A 25,921-nucleotide genomic window follows, 5' to 3' on the forward strand; every position below is an offset into this window, starting at 1 on the left:
GGGGAACCCCGCGATAATTCATCCAACTCCTCATAGAAGAAGATAATACAATCAGTATCTCTCTTTTTGCGGCCCAAGATTCATTCAACATCGTCGCCGTTCTTGCTTCACTCGCCCACAGAGACACATTCACAGGTCTTAGTCCTCAAGTCTCACCATGGAGACCAGTAACCCCGAACATTTCTTCGAGACCGAGTAAGAAACATGTCCATTATATCCACACAATCCTTGGGTTCCCTTGCTTACCAATACTTAGCACACAGCTGGCCAAACGTCAGTTGAGGGCCAAGAAGGAAGAGAACACCTTTGGAGACCCCATTCGTATCTCTTCCAAAGTCCTCGCCGTCATCCCCGACCCGGCCCGACCGGACACGTCCATCTTTACAGCCGAGTCTGGCGGCAGGGTGTCTCGGATAAACATAGAAGTGAGTCTACCGTCCAGACGCTTTCTATCTCTCGACGCCCTTCCCTTGCACCACCAGTGACTTGACACCTGAGTTGACGAAAATGTAGACGAGAAGTATCACGGCCAAATACCTGGGCCCCACTACGCCCCTAACCTGCGTCACGACCGGCGGTCAGGGCAACGCCCTCCTCTTCGCCGGCTCCTGGGACAAGACCATCTGGTCCTGGGACATAGCCACCCGGAAACCCGCCCGCCGGTACGATGGTGGCCACACCGACTTTGTCAAGGCCGTGGTGACGGCACGGCTGGGCGACCGCGACCTCCTCATCAGCGGCGGCGCCGACAAGAAGATCATCGTCTGGGACGTCGCCGCCGGCCGGCGCCTGCACACCCTCCAGGACCCCGACGCTACCATGATGTCCATCCAGTCGCTGGCCGTCGACCCGGTTCTCTCGAACGACCAGGAGATCGTGCTCGTCAGCGCCAGCAGCGACCCCTTTGTGCGGCGATGGCGCATCCGCCTGGACGGCGCGGAGCTGCTCCCGACCGAAGGGCCGCCGCAGCCCGATACGTCCGGGACCGAGCGGCTTATCATCGACGAGCACGAGACGAGCGTCTACAAGGTGCTGTTCGAGGTTGCCGGCGACGAGGTCGATCTCTGGACTGCCAGTGCCGACGGCACAGCCAAGTGCCTTGCCCGCGAAAAGAACTTTACGACGGATGACGTGTTCGAGCACGAAGATTTTGTCAAGGGGCTTGTTGTCACGGATGCGTGGGTGGCCACGGGAGGGTTCAGCCAGGATATCAAGATCTGGGACAGGTCATCGGGGAAACTGGCCTACACGCTCACTGGGCACTTTGATGAGATTACGGATTTCGCGCTCCTACGGGACCCTTCTGGACGGAAAGATGTCCTGTGCAGCGTCAGCATTGACTGCACCGTGAGGACATGGCCTCTCGATAAGCCGGGGTTGGATGCTGTAGTGGAGAAGATACGAGCAGCCGAAGAGTCGGCGCAGAACGGGGAGGAGACGAAGAAGGAGAGTGGGGACGGCGACGGCATGTTGACTGCCGAGGAGGAGGCCGAACTTGCCGCACTGATGGATGACTAGGTGAATGGGAGACGAATGATGATGGGTCGCCCGACTCCTCGGAAACCACGCCCTTCTATCATCTCTTGCCTCGGCAACTGCATTCCTTTTGGGTAAGTGGATGAACCGATTCCACACAGACGGGACACCCGAACAAACAGCTTCTTCAGGCGTCTGGCCCTGTGTCCACATTTACTCTACTGCGTCGTTGAAGAACAATACATATGGACTGGGTCGTCACCACCCATGACCTCTCGGCGATTCCAGCGGTTGTTCATGTCTCGGACGTTGCAGAACTGAGACGGGTTCTTCTCTCACATGGCCTGAGACAAATCTGCATGGCTTGAAAAGAAGCAACAAGTTTGATTTACAGTGCATGATCGTGAGGGAGCGTTGAAAGTTTCGATACCATTATGCATCATTAGGGAGTCCTGATTGTTTGACTTGCTGCTCGTTTCCACCACTTAACAGAGCCGGCGCACGCATTGTACGAACCCATGGGGTTTCCAATTATAAACTGTTCTCTGACTCTCTGCTCCATGGATCTCAGCGTTCTCCGGAACTGCCGCCCCTGCTGAAGAGGCGCACACTCTGGAAATTCAGATATACTACGCTTTGATTTTCTCGTGATCAAACGCAGACAGCCACGGATTAAACACTTTGTCTCGGTTGGGTCGGGCGGTGGACGTCAGTGATTCGCAAACGAAGTCGACCCTAACCAGGTGAATCTTTTTACAAGGAATTTCTTCTTACGTCTAAAAACAGACGAAAAGAACGAAGCATGGTGTGGGGAGCTGCAGGTACCCAGGAATCCCTGATCCATGGTCAAGCAAACACGACTCTAAGACAATGTTTTATCCCTTGCCGCCACTTGAATGATTGTCGCACAAAGGTCAACCCAACTCAACTCGTACAACAGCAGACATCCCAAAAGCCGAGGTTTTGATTGGGGACACACAAAGGAGGCGTTGTGCCCAGAATCCAGACCATGACTCGGCAACTTGCAGGACAACAAAGACCAACGCGCGGCGCGACCATGAGGCTCAAACGAATCCGTTTCCGTATTACGCAACGTAGTTTGGTTTTCCTTGTAATCTTCTAAGACTCCCACACCGCCCACAGACCCCGACAATGACCGTGCGATGTAGCGAGAGTCGATGTCGAATCTCGGCAGAATTGAAATCAAAGTTAGGGGTGTCACAGCAAATCAAGACGCATCCCCATCTGCGATGACGGCAAGATGATACAGATACGACTATTACGATATCGCGGGATATCAAACAACTCAGCTGTACGTTGTAAGTGACAATCAGTCTAATCCAAGCCGTCTGCACTGGACCGTAGTCTGCAAGGAGGCCCATGGTTGAAGAAAGGTCTTGCCTTGCACTTTGTTACGTATAACTAGAATTAGCAAACGACCTGTTTGCTCGTTGTTTGATGGGCGAGAGAAGAGCCCAGAATGCTAATTGTTTGGCCGACACTGTGAAACACTGACAAGATCGTCCTCCCGTCGTCAATTTCGGATCGTTCCGTCAGATGCACCGCCTCATGGCCGAGTCTTCTTTGCTATATGGAGGCGGTGGCCCGCAGCGAAGGTTCCGGATGCTGACACGCCGACCAGATGCTAGGGATGGACGATTGTCAATTTAGGAGTGGCCAAAAGAAGTTAACAGAGTCTCATGGTAAATAAATGGCTGCTGGCATCTCGACAAGACATCCTAGTCGAGTTACGGGACCATTGGTATTGGTCGATGTCGCAAACGCAGAAAATCATCCCATCAGCAGTCACCGTGTGCGAGCCCTATTGAGCCTGGCACTGGGCCCATTTACTGCATTGCGGCATGTGGAAGACGGGATGGAGAGTTGCACTGCAAGTCCATCGGGAACCCGCTGTTCCGGTAGCACGTACGAATAACAAAGGGGTTTTGAGATGAGATTTAGGTAAGTAAGTAGCAATCGATGGGCTTGATTCCGCAGGTCTGGTAAACAACGAGACCAACGCAGGGGTGCTGTGTAGGCGATTGGATACCATGTTTAGCCGTTGGGCGGTTGAAGCTGGTGTGGGGGACTCGGTGTAACGTGAGTGCGAGATGAGCAACGTCGTACCACCACCTCATTAAAGTGAAAAGGCGAGTGTGAGAGTCGCCTGGAAGAGTGCGTCCGTCTCCTCTGGAGGAAGTAATACGTTCTTCAGCTGGCGCTCGAGCCTGCCTGCCTACCTACGGTACCTAGGTAGGTAGGTAATTACCTACTATACTGTACAGTGGGTAAGCAAAACTGACGATTAGAAATACCCCACCAACGCGTTACAGCGCGTTTTCCTCCTTCAACACCATCAACCCTTCAACTTCAAAAATTCGTCAAAAATCAGAAAATGCCCCCAATTACGCCGCGCGTTGAGCATTCGCCTTATAAACGGACCCTGATTGCGCACGCCTATTTTAGTGGGCTTAGTCAAAGGGAGGTAGGGATCAAATTCAATATATCTCTAGGGTCGGTATCTGGTATCGCGCGCCGCTATAAATTATAAATATCAGCCCGATTAAAACCTCGGTCTGGCCGCCTATAGGCCCTTAATATATATAAAAAAAGATATATCCTACGTACTATTAGGCTTAACCCTTTTATATTACCTATTAAATTAAAGATTAAGCTAGGCCTTGCTTACTTAAAACACACTATTATACGATACCTTCGTTTATAGGGCTTCTAGCACTCCCGCGCGCTACGCCGGCCGACCCTGACCCTAAGGCACGCGTAAATACGTTTAGAGTGGTGCCTACGCCACGCCTCTAAACCCCTAGACTAGTAGAAACGGGTTATCTTTTCGGATAAAACCATAGTCGCGCGCGGAGAAGGGTAGAGACAGAAATAGGTTTTCTGCCGTCCTATAAGTTAACTTTATTAAGAGCTTATACCTTTACTAATAAATTTATAGGGAAAGCGACTTTAATAGGATATTATTTAGCCTCGTGATAAGCCTACGCGCTATTATAGAGGGGTGGATCGGAGACCCAGTGCCATGTCGTTGGGACGTCACGTGACGTTATAAGACGCGCGCTTTTTTATTTGTCTTATATATTATATATACGTGGCGACGCCACCCAGATACAGAGGATGCTTATTATCCTACACAATCATTATCCTTTTAACCCTAAGTTTTACCACGTTTATTATATTCACTTCGTTTAAGCTATGTTGCCCTAATCAGAGTAGCACGCACCTCTAGGAACCTCTTTTAAAGGTCTCCTTATTATATATATTATTTTGGTTATATGCACTTCGTGGTCTTAAGCACTCCTGTTATTAAAGACTTATCTAAGATCACACTACCTAAGCCGTTCTATATAATAACGGCTTCGCTTTTCTTTAATTAGTGCTTAGAGGCGGATCTATTCGGTGCCTAGGAAGTCCTGATCGTCTAATCAGGGTAACCGAAAGCACTTAAGGGGAGTTCCGACCTACCTAAACGAACTACACGTTAATTACGGAAGTAGGAAGGGAAGTATACGGCTAAGGGGCCGAGATTAAAATAAAGCATTAATATTTAAAATTAGCATTAAGATTATAATAATAGCCTAGGAAACCTACCCCCCTATATAGCCTTAATAAAAACCTAGTAACTAGAAAATAGGGACGGATCCTCCCTACTAAAAATAAGATAAGAGCTATAGACGGAGAGATAGGCCCTTACCGCTAATAAGGTAAAGGTAGGAAGAAAAGCGAAAGATAGTTAAGAAAAAGGTATAACGAATAGAATAAAGAATAGATTAACTATAAGATAGATTCCGGATATAGTATAGATATAGATATAGAGGGCGCGCTCCCTTACTAGAATAGGAAAAGCTATGGATATAGACTATTAGGGGCCGTAGAGCCTAGATATAAAAAAATCCTTTACTACGACCCTCTAAGTATAAAACGATAAAGGCGTAGGGTTAACCTTACTATAATCAGGGTAATAAAGGCCTATACGAATAGCGGTAAGTCCTTAGCCCTAAGAATTTTAAGAAAATCTAGTTATATAAGGCCCTAACGGTTAGAAAAACCTATTAAGGAGCCCCGAGATACCGCGCCCTTATAGACTTAGCGGTTAGGTAAACCTACTAGTAGATCCCGGATACGGCTTAAACTAATCTCCTATAACGGCTAGCGATACCTTATCCTATTCCTTATAGGTATCTCCGTTAATTTAACCACGGTAGGTTCCCTCCTAAACCTTAGCGGAGAGTACTTATATTATATCCTTTAGGGCCCCTAAAAAAAGGGTTCCTCTTACCCCCTATCGCTAAGTGGAATTATCCTTAGACTTATAGACTTAATACACGACTACTTCTTATTTCTTAACCCTTTCTTTCTTAAAGACCCTGATTCCCCTAATCTGCCTAAACCTATTACTATAATAGATTAACCCCCCCCTTTTAATAATATAACGGCTTCGTAGTGGACCGATTATCGCGACCCTCCCCTTACGGTTATAGTCTATAGCGACTCTAAGCCTAACGATAATAGCATGCACGCGGCTATCCTAACCCTAGCAACCACGGTTACGCCTAATTAGGGTAACGCCGCTCCTACGGCTAACCCTCCTTTTATAACCGCCTCGCTTAGGTAAGGGGATATAGACCCTGGTATCGGCCTATTAATAACTATCGCTCACGGTTAGGGCGCCCCGGTATCCGGCTATAGAGCCGTATCGGCCTTAGCTTCGCCTAGTTAAGGTAACCCGACCCTTATCGGCGGGCTAGCTCCCCCCGCTCCCCCCGTTTCCCCTATTCCCCCTGTTTCCCCTAGACTAAGCGCTCCCTAATAGGCCTACGCTCCTAGTATAAAGGTCGCGCCCCCTAATAACGTCCTAAAGAACTTTAAGGCGAGCCTTACTATAGAGACGCTCGCGGCTATCTACTAGTATATTAGCCTATACGACGATAAGAAGACTCGAGCTATTATTACGTCTCGCGCGCCCCTAAACCCCTTCGCCGCGGGAGCCCCTCGCTTTAATAAAAGGGCCCTATCTAACTTCCTTAGGGACTACGAAGACTATACTAAGCTTAACCGCCTTAACGAGGCTAATAAGATCTCCTACGTTAGCCTATTCACGGAGCCTAGTATCCGTCCGGCGGTTAATAAGATAATCCGACTAGTTAAAGTATCCGGCGGCCGATAAAAGCACTTAAAGCAGCGGCTTATTAACGAATACTCTTACCTAGATCCCGACTAGCAGCTCGACCTATCTAACTAAGTATACTAGTTACGACTTACTTATAAGCATAAAAAGGTTAAGACCGTTTAATAGGTTAAGTAGCTATTAATAAGCGTTACGGTTTAGAAGTCGAGAGTAAATAAGGTCGGCGGCACCTTTATTAAAGACTATAAGCTTTATAATATCTTCCTCGCTATCTTATATAAAGATATTAATATATAGCTTGCTAACCGGATAAAGTATAAGTTCGTTAACCTAAAGGACCGACTACGCAGGTATTACGATTTATCGGATATATTAAAAGAGTGGGTAGAAGACGTTTAGGCAGCCGACGGGCGGCCTATTAATAAAGTGGCGAGTATTATAGATATTCCTACCCCTACGCTAACCACTAAACCGATACTAGCCGTTACGCCTCGGCCTAATCAGGCTAACCCGATAATATACGCGCCGATTATTTTACGGAGGCCTACTATAGTACCTAAACCGGCCGTATAGATAAGGAGCGATATAGATAAGTTAACGGAACTTTTAAAGAAGTGCGCTATCTTTATAGTCTATAATAGTATAGGCGTTATTAAGAATACGGTCCCCTAAGTCGTGGCCCTCTCGCGCCGAGTAGGAGCCGATAAGGTTAACGCGATCCTAGCTACCGACCCCTACCTAAAGACCCCGTTCTACGCCGCCCTAAAGCAGTCTACTTCGGAGAGGCAGGACACCGCTCCGGTAGCTTATTATATTACCCCTAATTAGACTAATATCGGTATATATAAGGATAATATATAGTATAGGCAAGGGCCACCGCGGTATAGGAATAGGAATTCCTACCCCTATTCTGGCGGTCTATTATAATACCACCCTATTAATAACTAAACCCCCCGTTACTTTTATTATAGATAGGAGCGTTACTGCCGCGAGTAGTACGCGGTACTATAGCTAAATAAGACCTAGCACCTAGTCAGGTTCCGCTACCCCGACTACCTCGCCTTAGACCAGAATAACGAGTAGTAGCCCTACCCCTAGGATATATACCTTAAGCAGTAAGACTGGCCGCACCGGCGGTCCGTCCTCTACTAGCTTAGCACGCGCCTTTAAGGGAAGTATAAAGACCTGGCTAAAGCCTATTATATTAGCACTAACTCCGGAAGCCTCCCTATTAAGATAGAAGACGTTATAAGAGTAACGTTAGAATATTATACCAGGCTAAAGGAGGAAGAAGCGAAGGCTAAGGCTCCTATAGTAAGTACTAGCGTTAATTTCGTGTCTATTATATCCGATTATTAGTAGGCGGATATCTATACCGTGTTAAAGGATACTCGGAAAAAGTAGCCCCCCGTGTAGCCTCTATACACGACTAGGAGTAGGAGGATCGTTAAACCCACTCCTAAGGTCGTCCGTTTCCCTGATTAGGTTATTAAATAACGCCTATAGAAGTTAAACCCTGGTCCTAGCTACCGGGTACCGACCCCGATTATAGCCGAGGTCGTTAATAAAGAAATAAAGATAAATAAAGCGCCGATATAGCCTGACTAGTAATAACCTAAGGCCGTCGATAAAGGTAAAGGTAAGGCTAGTGCCTCCGCGGATAACCCTTACGACCTAGAGCAAACACAGAAAGACCTGGATAGGTAAATCAGGGATCTCCGGATTAAAGTTCCCTTATAATATCACCTTATTAGCGACCCAGATATAAGGCTAAGAAATAATAAGAGAATACGCGCCGCCGAGATTAGTTAGCCTTAGCGTAAGATCGTTCGCCTAACCGCTAATAAAGCCTTCTTCCTTAATAAACGAGGTCCCCTTAGTATACCTCCTCCCCCGCCTTTATCTAAGGGGTATACCGTCTTATTTACCCGACCTAATAACGCTAACTCGAATACCCTTACTATTATCGAAAGGGAGGCCGTCCCTAAGACTAATAACCCTTTAGTTATTACCCGATATATAGTCTTAAAGTGCAGGCTTACTCGTAAGGGTGCCTTAATATATAACCCCGACGTTTTTATTAAGGCTATTATCGATACAGGGGCCACCTTTAATACTATCTCTATAAACACTATAAAACGCTTTGGTTTAGAATATCGTATTAGCTAGACTAAGATCCGAATTAAGGGTGTTAATAACCGGGAGGGGTAACCGTATACTAGATACCTTAAGGAGCGTTTATAGGTCGGCGAGCAGAGTAGCGTTTTTAACTTCTAAGTTCTCCCCGGTCCAGGGCCCGATATACTGCTTAGTATACTATAGATCTAGGAGACTAAAGCGTTATTTTCTTTCCGGGATAGTTAGATTAATACCGACTTTATACTCGGTAACGCCCGTATTCTTATACCTATCGCTTATCGCGAGTAAATCGAGGAGATACTAAGGAACTAGAGCTAGCCGAACTATACGGCTAATAAAAGGCGTCGGATCGATAAGGATCGGTCTAATTAGGCTAATCACTATTAGCTTTAGGATAGCGACCCTACCTATTAGCCTAGGGCTATTACCTCGCTATCCGTTAAGGAAAAGGCTAACTATTACCCTTCGGATATTCTAGAGGAGGGCGATAAGATTTAATACACGATTAGGGACGCCGACGCAGCGTCTCTAGTAGCCTTTATATTCTTTAAGGAGATTAAGCCACTTTTACTAAGGGTATACATGGCCTTAAGGGCGATACTATAGAATTAGGGCTAAGGGTATAGGAAATACGATAAGGAAGCCCGATAACACTATAAACACCGTTTTCTTCCTCTATTACTATATTTTTCTATAAGTCCTTATCGTAGTTACCCTAATTAGCCTAATTTATACTAAATTATATATACTAATTTTAAGTCGGAAGCGTGGAAGTCTTACTAGTCGTTAGCGTTATCGGCTCTAAGGGCTAAAGACGCGCGTATTACTAGCGCCGCTATAGTGGCCGTAAAGAAGCTATAGACCGCGAAAAGGAAAAAGCACTAGGACCTAATCAAGGAGGCATACCACAGGCCTAATCAGGCTATCTATACTATATATAAGCCGAAAGCCCTTAAGATTCACCCTATTAACGACGCGCCGTCTAATAGTTCCGTCCCCGAAGGCGACCCCCTCTAAAAGCAGAAGATCTTAGCGGAAATCCCCGAGGATATATAGGAATAGGAAGACGACCGTTTCGTTAGCCTAATCACCCTAAAGTTCTCTAAGATTACCCCTCGCTTAAGACTTATAGAAGAGCGACTTAAAGATATCTTAGACTCTACCGACTATTTACTACCTATAGAAAAGAAGCTCTTAACGAAGACCCTCCTAAACCGCAAAGCTACCCTCGCGTAGGATTAGCAGGAATACGGGAGGCTTAACCCTAGAGTCGCCCCGCCGTAGAAGATTAAGGTGGTTCCGTATAAGGCATAGTAGGCGAAAGGGATCCCTATCCCGAGAGCCCTTAAGTCTATTATCGTTAAAATAATTAAGGACAGGAAGGATAAGGGGGTTATTAAGGAAAGCCACGCGGCCTACCGTAACCCCTGGTTCCTTATAAAGAAGAAAGACGGTAATATACGCCTTATTAACTCTGCTACTAAGATTAACGCTATTACCCTACGCGATACCTTTATCCTACCTAGGGCTAACGAGTTTTCTAAGGACTTCGGTATATATAAGATAGTTTCCTTTCTGGATTTTTTCTCTGGCTATAACTAGGTTACCCTTAATAAGGAATCGAGGGACTTAACGACCTTCGCTATAGTTTTAGGACTTTTTAGGATATACACCCTTCCGTAAGGGGCGACTAACTTAGTAGCCTAATTTATATATACTATAACCCGTATCCTATACGACCTTATTCCCTAGTGCTATCGACCCTTTATTAATAATATCGCGGTTAAAGGGCCGACCACCACTTATAACGATACCCTGATTAGGCCTAGAATTCGCCGCTACGTGGCCGAGTATATTAGTAATATCGATAAAGTCCTTCTTAATATAGAGCTTACTAAAGGCACTATAGCTAGCGCTAAAAGCTAATAGTATTAGAAAGTAGCCACTATTATAGGCTACGTGTACGGAACCGATAGTCGTTCCCCTAAGCAGGCTAAGGTGGCTAAGTTAACTAAATAGTAGATATACCGGACTATTTCCAAAGTCCGTTCTTTTCTTAGTCTCGCTACCTTTTACCGTATCTGGATCTACCGCTTCGCTATTATCGCGGGGCCGTTAATAGACCTACTAAAAAAGACTTCCGTCTTCCTATAAAGCGAGCCTTAGTAATACGCTATAAACACTCTTAAGGTTACCCTAACCTTTATACTAGTTCTAATTATTATTAAGTATAGTAAAGGGGCCGGTATTATCTATATAATCGTCGATATATATATTAAGGGCTAGGGCGGGATCTTAGGCTAATATATCGACGGGAAAAGAGCTATCGCCTAGTATAAAAGCGGTAAATAAAACCCGGTAAAAAAGGTCTACGATACCGGTAAGCTAGAGCTAAGGGGAGTATTAAAGGTGCTCCGCTAACTTCGTAACTATCTTTATAGAGTCCGCTTTATACTAGAAACAGATACTTAAGCCTTAGTATCCTAGCTTAGTGGTTCTGCTATAGACCTGCCCGGCGCACTTATTACTCAGTGGATTACCTGGATCCGACTCTTTAACTTCAAGGTTAAGTATATTAAGGGAACTAAGAACACTACGGCTAACGGACTTTCGAGGATACCTACTACTCCGTCTAATCAGGCTAATAACGCTATAAAGGGAGATATTAACGATTTTATTAACGGCCGAATCTTCCTTATAGATACGGATAAGAGGTTTAATAACCCTACCCTAGCCGAAGACGTTTTAGACCCGGACGTTACTTAGAGCTAGTTCTCTTAATAAATAGCCTTATATTTAATAAGCCTATAGATACCCTCTAGAATAGACCCTCGTGACACCCGCTATATCCGAGATCGGTTAACCCGTGTTTTTATAAAGGACGGTCTATTATAGATAAGGGTTACTAAAAAAGATTCGACTCCTAAAAGGTGGATTAATAATAAAAAGACTTAGGTTACCCTAATTAGGAGGGCCCACGATAAGTCAGGCTATTATATAAGGGACGGGATATACTAAAAGCTCGCCCCCTTATATACTTAGAACAGGATCTATAAGCAGACTAAGGAGGTTATTAAAGTATACGCCGAGTATTAAAGCCGCTAAGGTAAAGTATATAAGGATCCCCTAATCGCTACTTAACTACCTTAATAAGCCCTCCCCTTTATATAGGTAAGTCTTAATATCCAGTATCTTAACGGGTACTATTTAGTAGAGGCTCGATATATATTCACGGGATAGGTTAAAGCCCGTCTATTATAGAAGAACACGTCGCGAGCCGTCACGATATTCTTATAGGAAGACGTTATCTACCGGCACGGGCTATACTAGTGTATTATTATAGACAGAGGTCCTAAGAATAAGGGTAGTATAATCGAGCTAAATCGGGCGTACCTAATAAAGCGGAAGGTTATCTCTACCTACTACCCCCGCGCTAATAGTCTAAATAAGGTAGGATATAAGCCTATCGCCTATATACTGGCTATCTAGTAAAAGATTTACCGCGGTACGTTATATAAGATCCTGCCTATAGTCCTTTTCGCGGACTACACGACTATCCGAGTATCTACCGGGAGGACCCCCTTTTACCTCCTTTATAGCTACGAGGCTATCACGCCTATAAAGACGACCTGCCTTACTTAAAGAGTGCTTAACTAGGGCCGCGTTAAGACCCCTAAGGAAGAGATATTGCTACGCCTAAGGGCCTTCGCCTAGTTAGAAGCCGACCGGAGGACTACTACCGATATAGTTAATAAGTAACGGTAATAGAAGACGGACTCTATTAACTATTTAAGAGTTAGGACCCTACGTAAGTAAAGACTCCGAGTCAGCGACCTTATCCTTATACACGATACTAAGCTAGCTATCGATATAAGCCGCGATAAGAAGCTAGACTACCGCTAGAATAGCCTATTTCGTATTATATCGTCTAATCAGGATAATAAGACCTTTAGGTTATCGACTTTATTAGGGGAAGAGCTCTAGGGCGTTACTTTTACCGCTAACCGCCTTAAGAAATTCATCCAGGATAAAGACGGATACTAAGAGCCGGAGGACTAGACGATACTAGAAAGGGATTATGCTAGAGAACTAATAATTACGTACCCTGCCCGCGGCGTCCTTATCGATAAGGAGCTAGTTAAAGCACCCCTCCTCCTAGGTAAATCCACTAATAAAGATACTAGGGCCGAGGATAATAAGCGTTAAGATAACGCTAGTTCCCCTGATTAGACCGTTAACGCACTCCTGCGACGGTTAGTAAGACTTCGGGATATACTAGGCGAGTATTATAAGAGGTTAGAAGCGGAACTCCGGAAAGCGACGTAGTTAGGAAAAGTCGAAGTCTATATCCCTAGAGATCCTGACTTTAACCTAAGTAAGTATAAGGACTATACTAGGACCTTATACTTTATCCCCTACTATTACTTCCTACCTAGTTAACCTAATTATAGTAATACTATACTTAATAGGAGTCTTACGTGTAGTATTAGGGCCGAGGATATATAAGGCACCGCTATCTACTTATCGTCGAAAACTAACTATTACCCCCTTAAAACGAAAATACCACCTTTAGGACTCCTTTACTCGCTCTTTTTCCTATTTCTTTCCTGTTTACCCTTTATTACCCTAATCACCCTATTCCACGCCCTTCTACTTATTATTTTATTTATTAGTTCCTTTTATTTATATTTTACTATCACTATTTTCTATTTACACGCACTAACTAAGTGGATACTATAAAGATATATCCACTAAATATATTTATTATTTATCTATCTTTCCTTTACCCGTTTACGCCGCGCACCGAAATAAAAATATCCTAATCATACTAAGGTTACCCTAATTATAGTAATTATTACCCGAATCACCTATCTATATCTTACTCCGGCTTACTCTTATAATCGCTATTACTAGGGCCGTATACTTCCGACTTATACCGCTAAACCTAAGCCCTAGAGATAAAGGGAATATAATACCACTCTACCGTCTCTTCTTAATCCCTCTTTATCGGGTTATTCTAAATAGTATAATAGAACTTCTCGAGATCGTCCTTATATTTATACGCTAACATAGGGACCTATGCTATTATATAGTCCCACGGTTTAAGACCCCTTCCTCTATAAACGTCGCGTATCTGCTAAGCACTTTCATGGTATAGAGTAATAGTACTTACTATAAAGACGCTATATTAAGGCGATAGCCGTGGACGTATCTTATCGTCGTATACGGATTATAATAATACTAGTAAGTCCTTAGTACACGGATTAGCGTGATTAACACCTATATAGTCACTATCTAGCTATAAGACCTCCTGATTAGACTAATAGAACTGCTTTCGGAGCTTATTATCACGATACGTGTAAGCTATCTCGTGAAAATAGCAGTTAGTATAGTCCGGAAATCGATCGTTATATTAAAGCGACACGTACTCGAAGAAAGGATAAGTGATTTTATTATTAACCCGATCACTTATAGCCGACCACTATTCCTTATAGCATTAGCACGGCACCTTATTAATAACCCCGAACCCTTAGATAATCAGGGCTCTAACCGTATAAGCCCGGGTTACCGTCTTTATAATATACTCCCTTTATAGACTAGCGAGGTCCTTAGCCACGAATACGCGGCGGCGAAACAGAGACGAACTATTACTAGACCTTACCTTCTTAAATAGCTCCTATTCCACGTCTCTATTAGTAAGATTTAGCAGGCTATCCTATACCCGGCCTACGATAATAGCCTTAGAGTCGCCCTGGATAACCTAACCCACGAAATCCAGTTTAACGTATAAAGCGCCACCCTTACTAGCCACTTTGTACTAAATAAAATATAAGTTTACCTAAATCTATAATATTAGCTTACCCTAATCAGGGTAACATAATAAGAAGCGTAAAAAGAACTTATTACTATATCTTAGACCGTTATAAAAACATTATACTTATTAACCGCACCTATAATAAGTCGTGTCTTAGACTAGAAGCATGGCATAGGATAAACTAACTCTTAATAAGCCACGGCTTTCTTACGCTTATAAGAGCTAAGGTTATTAAGCCCCGTGATTAGAGCTTTAGCGGATATATCGATAATCTTATTACTATTATTAAAGAGAAGCTTATAGGAAACACGATATCGAATCGTATAATAATATAAAAACGCAGAGCCCGAAAGATACGCCTCTAGCCGGCAGCCCTCCGCCTTATATCCCTCGACGATAGGTGGCGTAGCCTAGCGGTTTATAGTTTTAGTAACTTAAGGAGGCGTAGTTAAATAAATAGCCTATTTTAAGTTACTAAAAAGATTAGGCTTTAAGCGTGATTTATAATTACCTTCCTTATATCGCTTTATTATATAGTCGCGACTATAAGTATAATAAAAAAGGTGCTATCTAATCTTTTCGTCTAATTAGATCGGTTATACGGTAAGCCGACTTCTGTATTTAGATCCCGCGCCTAATTCACTAAGTTACCTTTATCCGAAAACCATAAATAGTATTAGGATTACCCTTTCTTTAATAATCACGACCCTATTTAACTAATAGCCGTAATAGGAACTCCGGTTAAAGCCAGTCTTATAAGGGAGGCATTACTTAGAAATATTAGATATCGATAAAGGATATATATCCCCTATTACTAGCTCTAGTTAACCCGTTTTCCCTCTCTTCCTCTCTTTTCCTATATCGTTAAGTTTATTTTTCTAACTTACCCCCGCTATCTATTTCTTTACTATCTACTACCTCGCCGCCCTTATATATTTTTCCCTATATCCGCCACCTACACGTTACCGTGATTAGGCTAATAAAGATATTTAGAATATCTATATCCCCCACCTTTAACTACTAGGAGCCGGCTCCCGCCGGTCCTATCCTTACCGCTAATATTATTCCCGCTACCCGTGTTATTATCGATAAGACTATACGCCCCCGCCGTATTAATAACCCTAATAATAACTAATAGGTATTCCCTATATAAGGACTACCGTACCGTTTATTTAACGTCCCTAATAACGCTACCCCCTTTATAGGTTTTCCCTAATAGCCGGAAGATAATATACACGTAGTCTAACGCCTCCTTAAGAATACTATAGATAATAAGCTTAATACTATTACGGTTAATATAATACTGCCTTATATTCCTATAGTAAGCATGTTCGCTAAGAGGCCACGGGATATTTACCCGGCAGTTTAGTCGTCTTTTAGGATATATTATAACCTAATAAATAAAAGATAGTTAGAGCGGGGTAGTCTAGAAGATATAATACGCGCTATATTTAAGCGCAGATAAGGAGATACCCGTCCTATAGTATAGATTAGTGTTACGCCTTACTAGGAGTTAAATAGCCGTATAGCGGTCTACTTATCTTAGCCGCTAAAGGTAATTAACCGTATTAAGAGAAGTCGCTTTATCCCTATTATTTATTACTTTAAGAATCACTTCGTTAGTCTAATTATAGATTAAGAGATATAGTATATATATAGGTATAATAGCATTTAGAATACCAGTAATACTAAGGACCGCCTTTTACGGTTATTTAAGTACGCTATAGGATAGTTACGTAGCATTAATATACCTAATAAGGCCGTCTCTAGCCTTACCCGCCGTTTCTATATTATTCCCGGTCCTCGCTAAACAGATAATTACTTATACGGCCTCTTCGTTATCGAGTAGATATAAGCTATTATCTAAGAGGGCTACTTATTCCCTTAAAGCTCTAAGATTCACCGGTTTGTATAAGGACGTTACTATGGAAGTAATAGCGTAGCTTATACTTGTTATATTAAGGAAGAGTGGCTATCCTATATTAGAGTAATTCTCGGTTTCGGTTATTAGAAGATACTAGCGGTCCCGGTAGTCCCTTAGTCCCCTCTACCACCACCTCCTAAGAGTATAGGTTTTACTCCTATTAATAAACCTATTATTAAGTCTAAGCCCGCTACCCCTAGTTCCTCTAATTAGGCTAAGAAAAAGACTTAGGCCCTAATTATAAGTACTCTTAAATTATAGGAGCCTAAGAAAAATACTAGTATCCTGGTACGTCCTAAGAGACCTAAGGTTATCTTTAAGAAGCCCTCGGCACTAAGCACGCCTAAGAAGACCGCTAAGGTCACGAAGAGTCCTAAGAAGACTCCTAAGTCCTCTAAATCTTCTAAGTTCACTAGTATTAACCTAAATAGCTACGAGATTATTCAGATATCGCTAAAGAAGGTCTTAGTGTAGCCTAGGAAGATTAATATCTAAGGTAAATAGGTTAAGGATATAGAGGAGTAGGATAAGGGCATCGAGATATCTTATAGTTATCTATTCTATAGACTATATAATCCTCGCCCTACGGACTCTTGTGTTAGTCCGATTAGACCCAGCTTATTCTCTTAAGATAATTAGGTTTATTTATATAATAGTGTTTACCGGGCGACACTTCACGATACCGCCGTTAATAGTTCTTTATATATACCGCCTTTACGCGCGATTCCCTAGGAAGGATAGTTATGGCATAACGCTAGGATTAAGTGGGATAAGGATATAGTTATGGCCACTATAAAGCGAGTATATACCAAGAAAGAGGATTATATAATCGGTGGACGGACTCTCCGTAAGCGTAAATAAGTTTTAGGATAGTTTTACTAGATTATACTTAGCTTAATTAGGGCAACCTAATTATATTTAGAGTTATTATAGCCATAAGGGCGTGAGTAAGATAACTAGGGCCGATTATAAAGGGGTGGATCGGAGACCTAGTGCTATATCGTTAGGACGTCACGTAACGTTATAAGACGCACGCTTTTTTATTTATCTTATATATTATATATACGTGGCGACGCCACCCAGATATAGAGGATACTTATTATCCTATATAATTATTATCCTTTTAACCCTAAGTTTTACCACGTTTATTATATTCACTTCGTTTAAGCTATGTTACCCTAATCAGAGCAGCACGCACCTCTAGGAACCTTTTTTAAAGGTCTCCTTATTATATATGTTATTTTAGTTATATACACTTCGTGGTCTTAAGCACTCCTGTTATCGAAGACTTATCCGAGATCACACTGCCTAAGCCGTTCTGCACAGTAACGGCTTCGCCTTTCTTCACTATTCGTAGATATTCTAGGCCGGCTTTTCGTATAATAAACGCACCGAATTAATCGCCCTTTACGGGGACCCTTCTACACCGCGTAGAGGCGTTACGGTAGCCGTTATTAAGCGCACGCTTAAAGAAGCGCTTCCTACGATATACGAACCGGGCAGCGTATTCGTTTAAGATAACACTGCCGTATATAAGGCGCGCCTCGTTTAAAATTAGTTACTGCCGTGGGGTCTAGAGAATAAGGTTACTATCCTAGATTAGCCGCCGTATTCGCCTAATCTTAATCCTATTAAAAACCTATAGAAAATACTAAAAAAGAGGATCTATTTACGGAATCCTAGTCTAGCACGGATAGGCTCTACGATAATATCGTACGAATTACTCTGCCGGGCCGCGGAGGAGGTATAGAACGATTTTAAAGAGGAGCTTCTATAGGCTCTAATTAAGTCGATACCGCGAAGGGTTAAGGCTTATATCGCGGCTAGGGGGTGGTACACGAAGTATTAAAAAGATATAACTAGATATTCCTTTTATACGGTCACTCCCCTCTATAAATCTAATTTTTCCGAAATTTTAGAAGTAGTATTCGTAAAGTTATTTATATTTATATTCGAAGGGTTAAAATAAGGTTCTCGTGATGATATTTGGATGTGGGTCGCCTAATCGCCACTTTTGCTTACTCACTGTATGTACGTTGTACCTACCACGAGCTGTTAGACGTGATGTGGGGAGGCGTGATTGGGGAAAGAACGACGGGATCAACCCCGCCTGGGCGGTTACGTTGACAACGCTGCACTTGCACTGTGGAGGCACAATGAGGCATGGCATGGCATCGGAGGAAGGCACATCCCTATGAACGTTATTACCCGGGGTGCCTGCGTCGATCTAAAGCTCAACTTTCCTTATCGAGTCTCTCGCATAAATAAGCGGGCCTATAGCAAGACGGGTTTCCTCCCTGTCACTGATGCCACTCGAACGGCGAAGCTGCGCACAGACTCGAGCCTTTGTATTTTATTTTTATTTTTATTTTTTCGTTTCCAACTCATGCCTCCCCTTTCATAGCTCTTGTCAACACCAACAGACTGCTCCTACTACTACCCAGAAAGTCACCACGGCCACCAAACAATCTGGTCGCGATACAAACGGGCTCGCTCGTCTCATCGTATACCTATTCTGTCGCTGCTCAACTCGGCAACCGACAAACGAGTTCGAAATCTTCGGAAATAGTTTTGTATTCGCTCGTAGCTCCGATAACGCGGTCCCGTCCCTCCCCTCCCTTCGACCTGACCAATAGAACACGAGACTGAGCAGGATGGTGTGCTTCCCGTCATGGGTTATACCAACTAATAAATTATTAACGCATGAATCTTATGCTCCGCTATCCGCAAACGCTTAGAAGAGGATGGGGGAGTTCTCGGAAGCTGGCATCACAAACTGAAAGGGAACCGCTGAAGATGCGACTCGCCATCTGCCCGTTTCCAATCGAGCGAGTCGTTCCCAGTCCGAATATGCGCCATATGCTATACTACGCTACCGGAGCTTTCCCAGTCTCGACTCAATCCACGTAAAACAAAAAAGCAACGTCCACAAAGTGAATCGAGCAGACGATGATGTATTCATCACCTTTCTGGGCTCTGCCCCCGTTATCCCTTCGAAACCCGGTCCTTGCTCTCCATGAGCTGTCCCGGGCGGGGAACAAAAGACAATACCTAGCGTTTGCAGAAGGATCAACATGTGTGAATACCCTTGTAATCACGCTCACCGATCTAGTCGTTCACACATCTACCATCTAACGTAACGGATCCGCCAACGTCCAACGTGGCCGAGACAAGCTGGGGGATACGTATCCGTACAGCACACCACCCCATCCCATCCCTTGTCAAGCTCCAACGGCCTCACCCCACTGACATGCAGCTACCCGATGTGGTAGGGCACCGCACCCATGAGGCCATCAACCACAGCTGGGCCCGAGAGAGGTCGGTCGGCAACAGGCATGGGAGAAGATGACGACGGCGGTTAAATGCTTCGAATAGCACACCCCTTGCGGATTACTTACACGAACATCAAACTCAACCGTGATTCTTTCTTCCATCCTCCCTCTGCTCGGCCTTCCACGCACACCCGTCTTACTTGCCGGCCCCTCCCTCACCCAGCTTCTGGCAGCTGTTGCATCTCAACCACGTTAGACCCCACGGAACAACCCCCTACTGGCTTCAACCAACGCCACCACGGGTACCTGCCAAAAGTCTCGAATCTCTCCAGACGCCATCCTCCCCGTCTACCAGGTACCACTCTGTATATCTGATGGCCCTTATCCAACGCTTCTCTTACTGCGTCGCCGACAGTCCATCGCCGTTTTCTTTACTTTCTTCCCTTGGCTCTTAAGCCTCACCGCTCCAACTCTGTCCTTTACCCCTCTTTATCGTTGTGTTTTCTTAGGTCCCCTCGTATTATCGAACCTAGGCACACAGACAGACTCGGTTTATCCGCTTCGTCTTACGTCGGACTGTCTCCCTTGCGGCAACAGATTCGAGGACCTGCCCAATTCAACAGACTTCTTTGCCTCTTCAAAGGCTTCTTTCATCCCTGCACTCCCAGCTTTCAACTCGCTCTCCGCCATTTGGTCATTGTCGAGTCTTCTTCATCTCCTTCAACTATGCTCTCCAGTTTCTAAACCCCCCGTACCCGAGCCCTTTGGAGTAACTCGACGAGAATATTAAGGGAACGTCCACTGCGTGCCTCTCATTACGACCACAACAGCTCTGGGTAGCTTCCCGTCACCCACCATGCCCGAACCAGTCCCTTACCACGGCGGCTTGGTGGCCTTTGAGGGTGCTACCGACATCATCTCGACACAACTGCGACTGCTTCCTACTTCGCCCCAGATCTCGATCCTGCCACCCATCCAGAACTATCTCGACGAGGCGAGCGCTGACGAGCTCTTCGATGCCAAGAAGTTCATTAAACGAGCTCACCGCGCTCTCGTTGCGAGGAACGAGACGGCCTTGTCCTTTCTCAAGGACTCGACACCAATTAACAAGAGGCTTGTCTTTATGAATGGCGGCACCGCCAGTGCCCATGCGCTCTGTATCAGGGCCATCGCAGAGCATGAAACGGACGGAGACATCTCCGAGGCCCAGCTCCTCTTCGACAATCTTGTCAAGCACGGTCTCGCCGGTTTGGAAGATGGTTTCGTCCATCCCCGTGGCCCATCTTCATACGACTATCCCGAAGTGCCAGACGTTGACCCGACACTCAAAGCTATGCGAGCAGCCGACGCGCTTGATCGACGCACCGCGAACCTCCAGCCCAGCACCGATATCGACCTCACCATCACCACGCGGTCGCGGAGCATGAGCTTACCCATGTGCAGCTATGATGATAGGTTCGGCGATGCCGCCCCCTTTTACGTATTTGGCTTGAAACCTTGTCCCGGCACCTCGGATGACCGGGAGGCTATTGGGACTCCTGGCGCCGTGGCGCCGTCACTCCTCTCCCCGGATCGCACCCATCAACCGTCCACTGAAGTTGTCGATGCGCCATCAAGCTTCCTCCTCTCTAGATACATCGGATTTCCTCCCGGGTCGCCCAGCTGTTCCGGGGAAGCCTACGACCCTGTCCTCGCCCTGTCTCCGTCATCTCCACCCGCCCACCCTGCGATGGAAATGCTGTCGCCTCGGTCCGAGTTCAGCATCCAATCCTCGGATCCTGTGGTTCTCGGTCGAGCTTCTGTTGTTCAGATGAGGTCTGTCGCGCGCAAACCCACCTTGACGAGAACCAAGTCTCTGGATCGGCTGTATCGAGACAGCGTTCAATCTTGCGATGGCGTTTCTCACTTCCAATCCCATCCGTCAACCACTCAGTGGGAAAGCTTCCAAAATGATGCCCGTCGATATTCCTGCGTGGAGGAAGTGTCCCGCACCTTAGGATCTGCCTCATTTGTGCCTTCCCGCCATGACAGGCCAAGGTCTCTCTGGTCTCAGAGCCACTGCGCCCCATTTAGCCTATCACTTGTGCCGTCGGCGAAGAAGAAGCAGAAGACATCCTATGTTGACAGGGGCACCGACGCAGCGAGCATTTCACAATCCGAGCCTCCCTTTCAATCGGTCTTGCCTTTTACAGAAGATCTGGTCATTCACCTCAAGGATGGCAAGCTAGAACACGCCTTGGACGCCGTCATGCGGGCGTTCAAGTCGGGGACATATCCCCTGATGCCCCTAGAAAAGTCGGGCTCTACAAGCCGCTATGAGGATGAGGACGACTTCTCGGGTCCCGATACCCCGGTTTCTTCCATGACTGGCTTGGCAGATGTCGCGAATAACGGAACGGGAATCGATCCGCAGCTCACACCATGGAATTCCGCTGAAGCCGACGAGTATGACCCCTTTACGTACCAGGCGCCGTCACCCCAGTCAGCAAAGCTTTTCCAGTTTGACCACCCGCCGAAAGCCCCCGCGCGGCCGACTCATGGCCAGGCACCGTCGTCTCCTGCCCCCTCCCATGAGCAGATTGGTAAATTTCGTGACTGTGATATCAGGCGGTGCAAAACGGCCGTGGCGATTCAGAACTCTCTGCGATCTATCCTCAATATCTACTTCCCCCCTGGCGACCAAGGGTATCACCACTTCCACTTTTCTCTCCTCCCTGAAATGGGCGGCGGGCTCTGGAAACCTGTGTTCCGTGACGCCGATCCAGGGAGTCCCCGGACCGACAATCGTCGAATAGACCAGGTTCTTGCCATTGGGTCCCAGCGGGGCATCAAGAAGAACTACTTGTCCGGGATTAGCAGTCAGCTCGAGAAGCTGGGGAAGAAGTCGGGCGAGGTGAGCCGCAGCGGGAGGCTCGATTTTCGGTAAGAGATGAAAGACCCCTAGTTCCTTCGTTGCCGCCGCGAACCGGAAGTTTGTTCATACTGACTGACATGTCCCAAGGTATCTGGTAGCCAACGCGATGCAGGCTTTCACAGCGCAGCCCCTCGCGCACCAAACCCACGACAACCCTTTTACCAATTCTTACCTTCTCGCCACGCTCATTATCCCTCACCTGGAGACGTACTTTGTCATACATTCCGAAGTCCGGTTTCTTTTGTTGGAATATCCGCCCGACCACTTGTCCACCGTCCTGGCACTGCAGAACCTCATCGGTGTGGACCTTATGAAGGTCGCCCAGGTGGTCGACTCGAACGCCAACGAACCGTTGCCCTTCACCCATATCCGAGGCGGTTCCCTTGGCCGTGTGTCAAACGACTCTAGCCGCCCAGGATCCGCAGCTTCCCACCCGCAGTGCCCGACTCCCTCGCCGCCGCCATCTGCGGCACCAGAGAACGTGTCGATATCCAAGGCCAATTTCCTCCTCACGGCGACAGCGACCGACGCAGAAATCGCGAGCTTCGTCTCCACCATTCGGAACCTCCTCGTCGAGGTCTCTCGGTTCTATGCACCGCTTGAGGAGAGGAGCAAGTCCAGGGCTACCAAACGGATACCTGCGCCGCTCTCCCCGGCATTCTCGCCTTTTCCCAGTTTAGGGCTCAATAGCCCTCCTTTGTCTCCTCCGCCAGTCTCTCCACCGCCACCTGTTGGCCGAACCCTCCCTTTCCGCCCACCCTCTCCCGCACTCTCGTATAAGGCTCCCTCTATTTCCGAGACCATTCGAACCGCCAGGTCGGGCCGCACCCCGCACGGGAGGACGTATCGATTCTCGAATACACCCGAAGACAGGAATTCCATTGACACGATCGATCTCGAGGACGACAGCGACTGCGACATGGAGGAGAGGCGCCTCATGCCCATCTACCCAGGAAAGCCCCCAATGCCGAAGGGAAATACCCGCAAGGCTCTCAAGTTCCTCGGTCTCGCCTGATCTTAGAGCATACGTCTGAATCTCCCGTGCCTTTTACTTTCCCCTTGTTTTTTCCCTACTTCTCATGATTGTTCTTTGTCTTGGATATAGCGTCAGTTCACCGTTTAGAAGAGGATTGTCTTTGACCACACTGTCCTTGCGCATAGCGTCTGATAGATCCCGTGGCGTTTCTTTCGTTCGCTCCGAGCGAGCTGGATTGTTACATGTTACATATACCACGAGCGGCATAAGACTTGGATCATCTTTAGTAATAGAAAGCATTTCAACTAGAGGTCAATGATGAAATAGGACGCAGTAATGAATAGTTATTACTGGTTTCCTTTTTCGTAGCCGTCGGCGTTGTCACAGCTTGTTTCTTATGCCAGTCGCCAGGTTTATTCTGTTGGCAACGTCCCTTTCCAGGGCAAATCCGGCGCCGAATGTTTATACTTGGCATTCGGTCCTTTGCTGTCTCGCCTGGATTGTCGTAACCTTTGACGGTGACGACGATGGCAGTTGGTTGTTCGAGTCTCTGAACGACCCATAAGACATCGTCTGACGTAGGTAGGTACCTACTGTGCCTATTTCTGTGTGTACACTAAGTACTCGGTACATTTGCTTAGCTTAGCACCCACGACCCTGGCGGTACTTCGTACTTCCCCACCCCCACCAAAGCTGAGAGCTCTCACCATCGCCCACCCTCGTGGAATACCAACGCCTGGCTATTACCTCCAGTCCGATCTCCCTGTTTCCTGGTGCAGAACCCCTTTCTAGAAGCAAGACAGATAGATACCTCGATGGGCCAGTAATAATGGCATGTCAAATTGACTTCCTCAAAGCGCTCGAACACCAGTACTGATCCTCGGCCTCGACAGTCAAAGCAATACCTCACCACGCACACCGTGGACAACGGTCAGAGCCCACACGTCCTGCTCCGTCATTCCGAGTCGGAGTGCTGTCGTCACTCGTTACTGACCGGTCCATAGCGCACGTCACCGACATCTTCTCCATCGCAGCGACTCCGCGAGCCATCCTTTCCGCCGGCGGTTCCTCGGCGCTCCACGTCCACGACACGAACGATTCGACCTTCCCCCTGACACAGTCCATCACCGCGGCCCACAAGCTCGGCTGCCATCACATTTGCACATCGGGCGACGGACTATTCGCCGCGAGCGCGGGGTTCGACGGCGTGGTCAAGGTCTGGGCCGTCACGAAAGAGACGGGGGAGTGGAACCAACATGCGGAGATCAGGCTGCCGGGCAAGGCGGGCGAGATCTGGGCCGTCGCGTTGAGCGACAACGGCCGGTACCTGGCGGGGACTACGTACGACGGTCGCATCAACGTCTGGGACGTCGGTGATCCCAGCACCCCCAAGATACAGGAGTATGAGACGGGCAGCGCAGGGGCTAGCAGCTTCGGCATGTGCGTCGATCTGAGTGCCGACGGAAAATTGACGGCCAGCGGGCACCAGAACGGTGCGGTGTATGTCTTCAATAACGACACGGGGCGGATGCTCTACTCTCTATCTGGTACGCTTTGCAGGGCCTTCTTCTCTTTGGTCTGGTTTTGCTCTCCCCTTGTCTCCCCTGCTAAAAACGACTACAGGTCTCGCCAAGCCGGTTCGTGCCGTCGCCTTCTCTCCCGGGAGCACACGGCTGGCGGCGGCGGGGGACGCTTCCGTCATTGCCCTCTACGACATGAAACACGGCGAGCACGTCGGCAACCTGACGGGCCACGCGTCGTGGATCACCTCCCTCGATTGGAACGACACGGGCGAGTACCTGCTGAGCGGTGCCATGGACGGGAAGGTCAAGGTGTGGTCGATCGACCGGGGCGCCTGCGTCGCGACGCACAGCGAGACGGATAAGGCTCTCTGGTCGGTCAAGTGGCTGCCCAAAACGAATCGGAGCGAGATGTTCTGCACGGCGGGTGCGAACCGGAGTCTTACGTTTTACAGGGAGGCTACGGGGGTTTGAAGTTAGGTACGCAAAAGTATGAATAGAACCTGATGAACGCATGTATGAACGGGGGTTTGGTGCATAAAACGGAGCGATTTAGTTTCGTCTTACGAGAAGGGTCTGGTTAGGAGTCTGTTGCGACATTACGAAGTGGCCTGGACAAAGCACGCTGACATAATGATAATACAGTCACGTGATGACGCTTCCATCTCGCGTTGCCTCGCCAATCGCCTTATCGTATCCCCCGCAGTTGGCCGACGTTCCAGAATTACATCGTCAT

The 25,921-nt window shown here is 46.7% G+C and overlaps 4 protein-coding genes across 5 annotated transcripts; 3 read left to right on the forward strand and 1 right to left on the reverse strand.

Moving 5' to 3' along the window:
- Positions 1 to 78: 78 nt before the first annotated feature.
- On the forward strand, positions 79 to 1,809 carry ACRALDRAFT_1079262 (uncharacterized protein). The gene is made up of 3 exons (XM_071018885.1): positions 79 to 195; positions 257 to 425; positions 514 to 1,809. The coding sequence occupies exons 1-3, from the start codon at positions 158 to 160 to the stop codon at positions 1,516 to 1,518; spliced, it is 1,212 nt and encodes a 403-aa protein (XP_070878759.1). The 5' UTR covers positions 79 to 157; the 3' UTR covers positions 1,519 to 1,809.
- ACRALDRAFT_1091378 (uncharacterized protein) lies at positions 925 to 2,858 on the reverse strand (the record flags this gene model as incomplete). Its single annotated transcript, XM_071019565.1, has 12 exons — positions 925 to 1,595; positions 1,636 to 1,671; positions 1,742 to 1,777; positions 1,816 to 1,947; positions 1,980 to 2,071; positions 2,157 to 2,211; positions 2,265 to 2,311; positions 2,386 to 2,399; positions 2,456 to 2,539; positions 2,611 to 2,663; positions 2,699 to 2,721; positions 2,793 to 2,858. The coding sequence occupies 12 exons, from the start codon at positions 2,856 to 2,858 to the stop codon at positions 1,577 to 1,579; spliced, it is 657 nt and encodes a 218-aa protein (XP_070878760.1). The 3' UTR covers positions 925 to 1,576.
- A 16,118-nt stretch (positions 2,859 to 18,976) lies between these two features.
- ACRALDRAFT_2056060 (uncharacterized protein) lies at positions 18,977 to 19,861 on the forward strand. Its single transcript, XM_071021758.1, has one exon. The coding sequence runs from the start codon at positions 19,207 to 19,209 to the stop codon at positions 19,411 to 19,413; it is 207 nt and encodes a 68-aa protein (XP_070878761.1). The 5' UTR covers positions 18,977 to 19,206; the 3' UTR covers positions 19,414 to 19,861.
- Positions 19,862 to 20,106: 245 nt separating this feature from the next.
- Positions 20,107 to 25,897, forward strand: ACRALDRAFT_1079261 (uncharacterized protein; the record flags this gene model as incomplete). Of its 2 annotated transcripts, none has more annotated exons than XM_071018883.1 (4): positions 20,107 to 22,697; positions 22,777 to 23,693; positions 24,670 to 25,212; positions 25,289 to 25,897. In XM_071018883.1, the coding sequence occupies 4 exons, from the start codon at positions 20,632 to 20,634 to the stop codon at positions 25,657 to 25,659; spliced, it is 3,897 nt and encodes a 1,298-aa protein (XP_070878762.1). The 2 variants fall into 2 exon arrangements, with proteins under 2 accessions (XP_070878762.1, XP_070878763.1); XM_071018884.1 differs by lacking the exons at positions 20,107 to 22,697; positions 22,777 to 23,693 and adding exons at positions 24,193 to 24,195; positions 24,559 to 24,595 and having other exon boundaries at positions 25,289 to 25,659.
- Between the last annotated feature and the right edge of the window lie 24 nt (positions 25,898 to 25,921).

The sequence above is a fragment of the Sodiomyces alcalophilus genome (genome assembly GCF_042370955.1).
Source record: "Sodiomyces alcalophilus JCM 7366 unplaced genomic scaffold ACRALscaffold_1, whole genome shotgun sequence".
Classification (NCBI taxonomy): Eukaryota; Fungi; Ascomycota; class Sordariomycetes; order Glomerellales; family Plectosphaerellaceae; genus Sodiomyces; species Sodiomyces alcalophilus.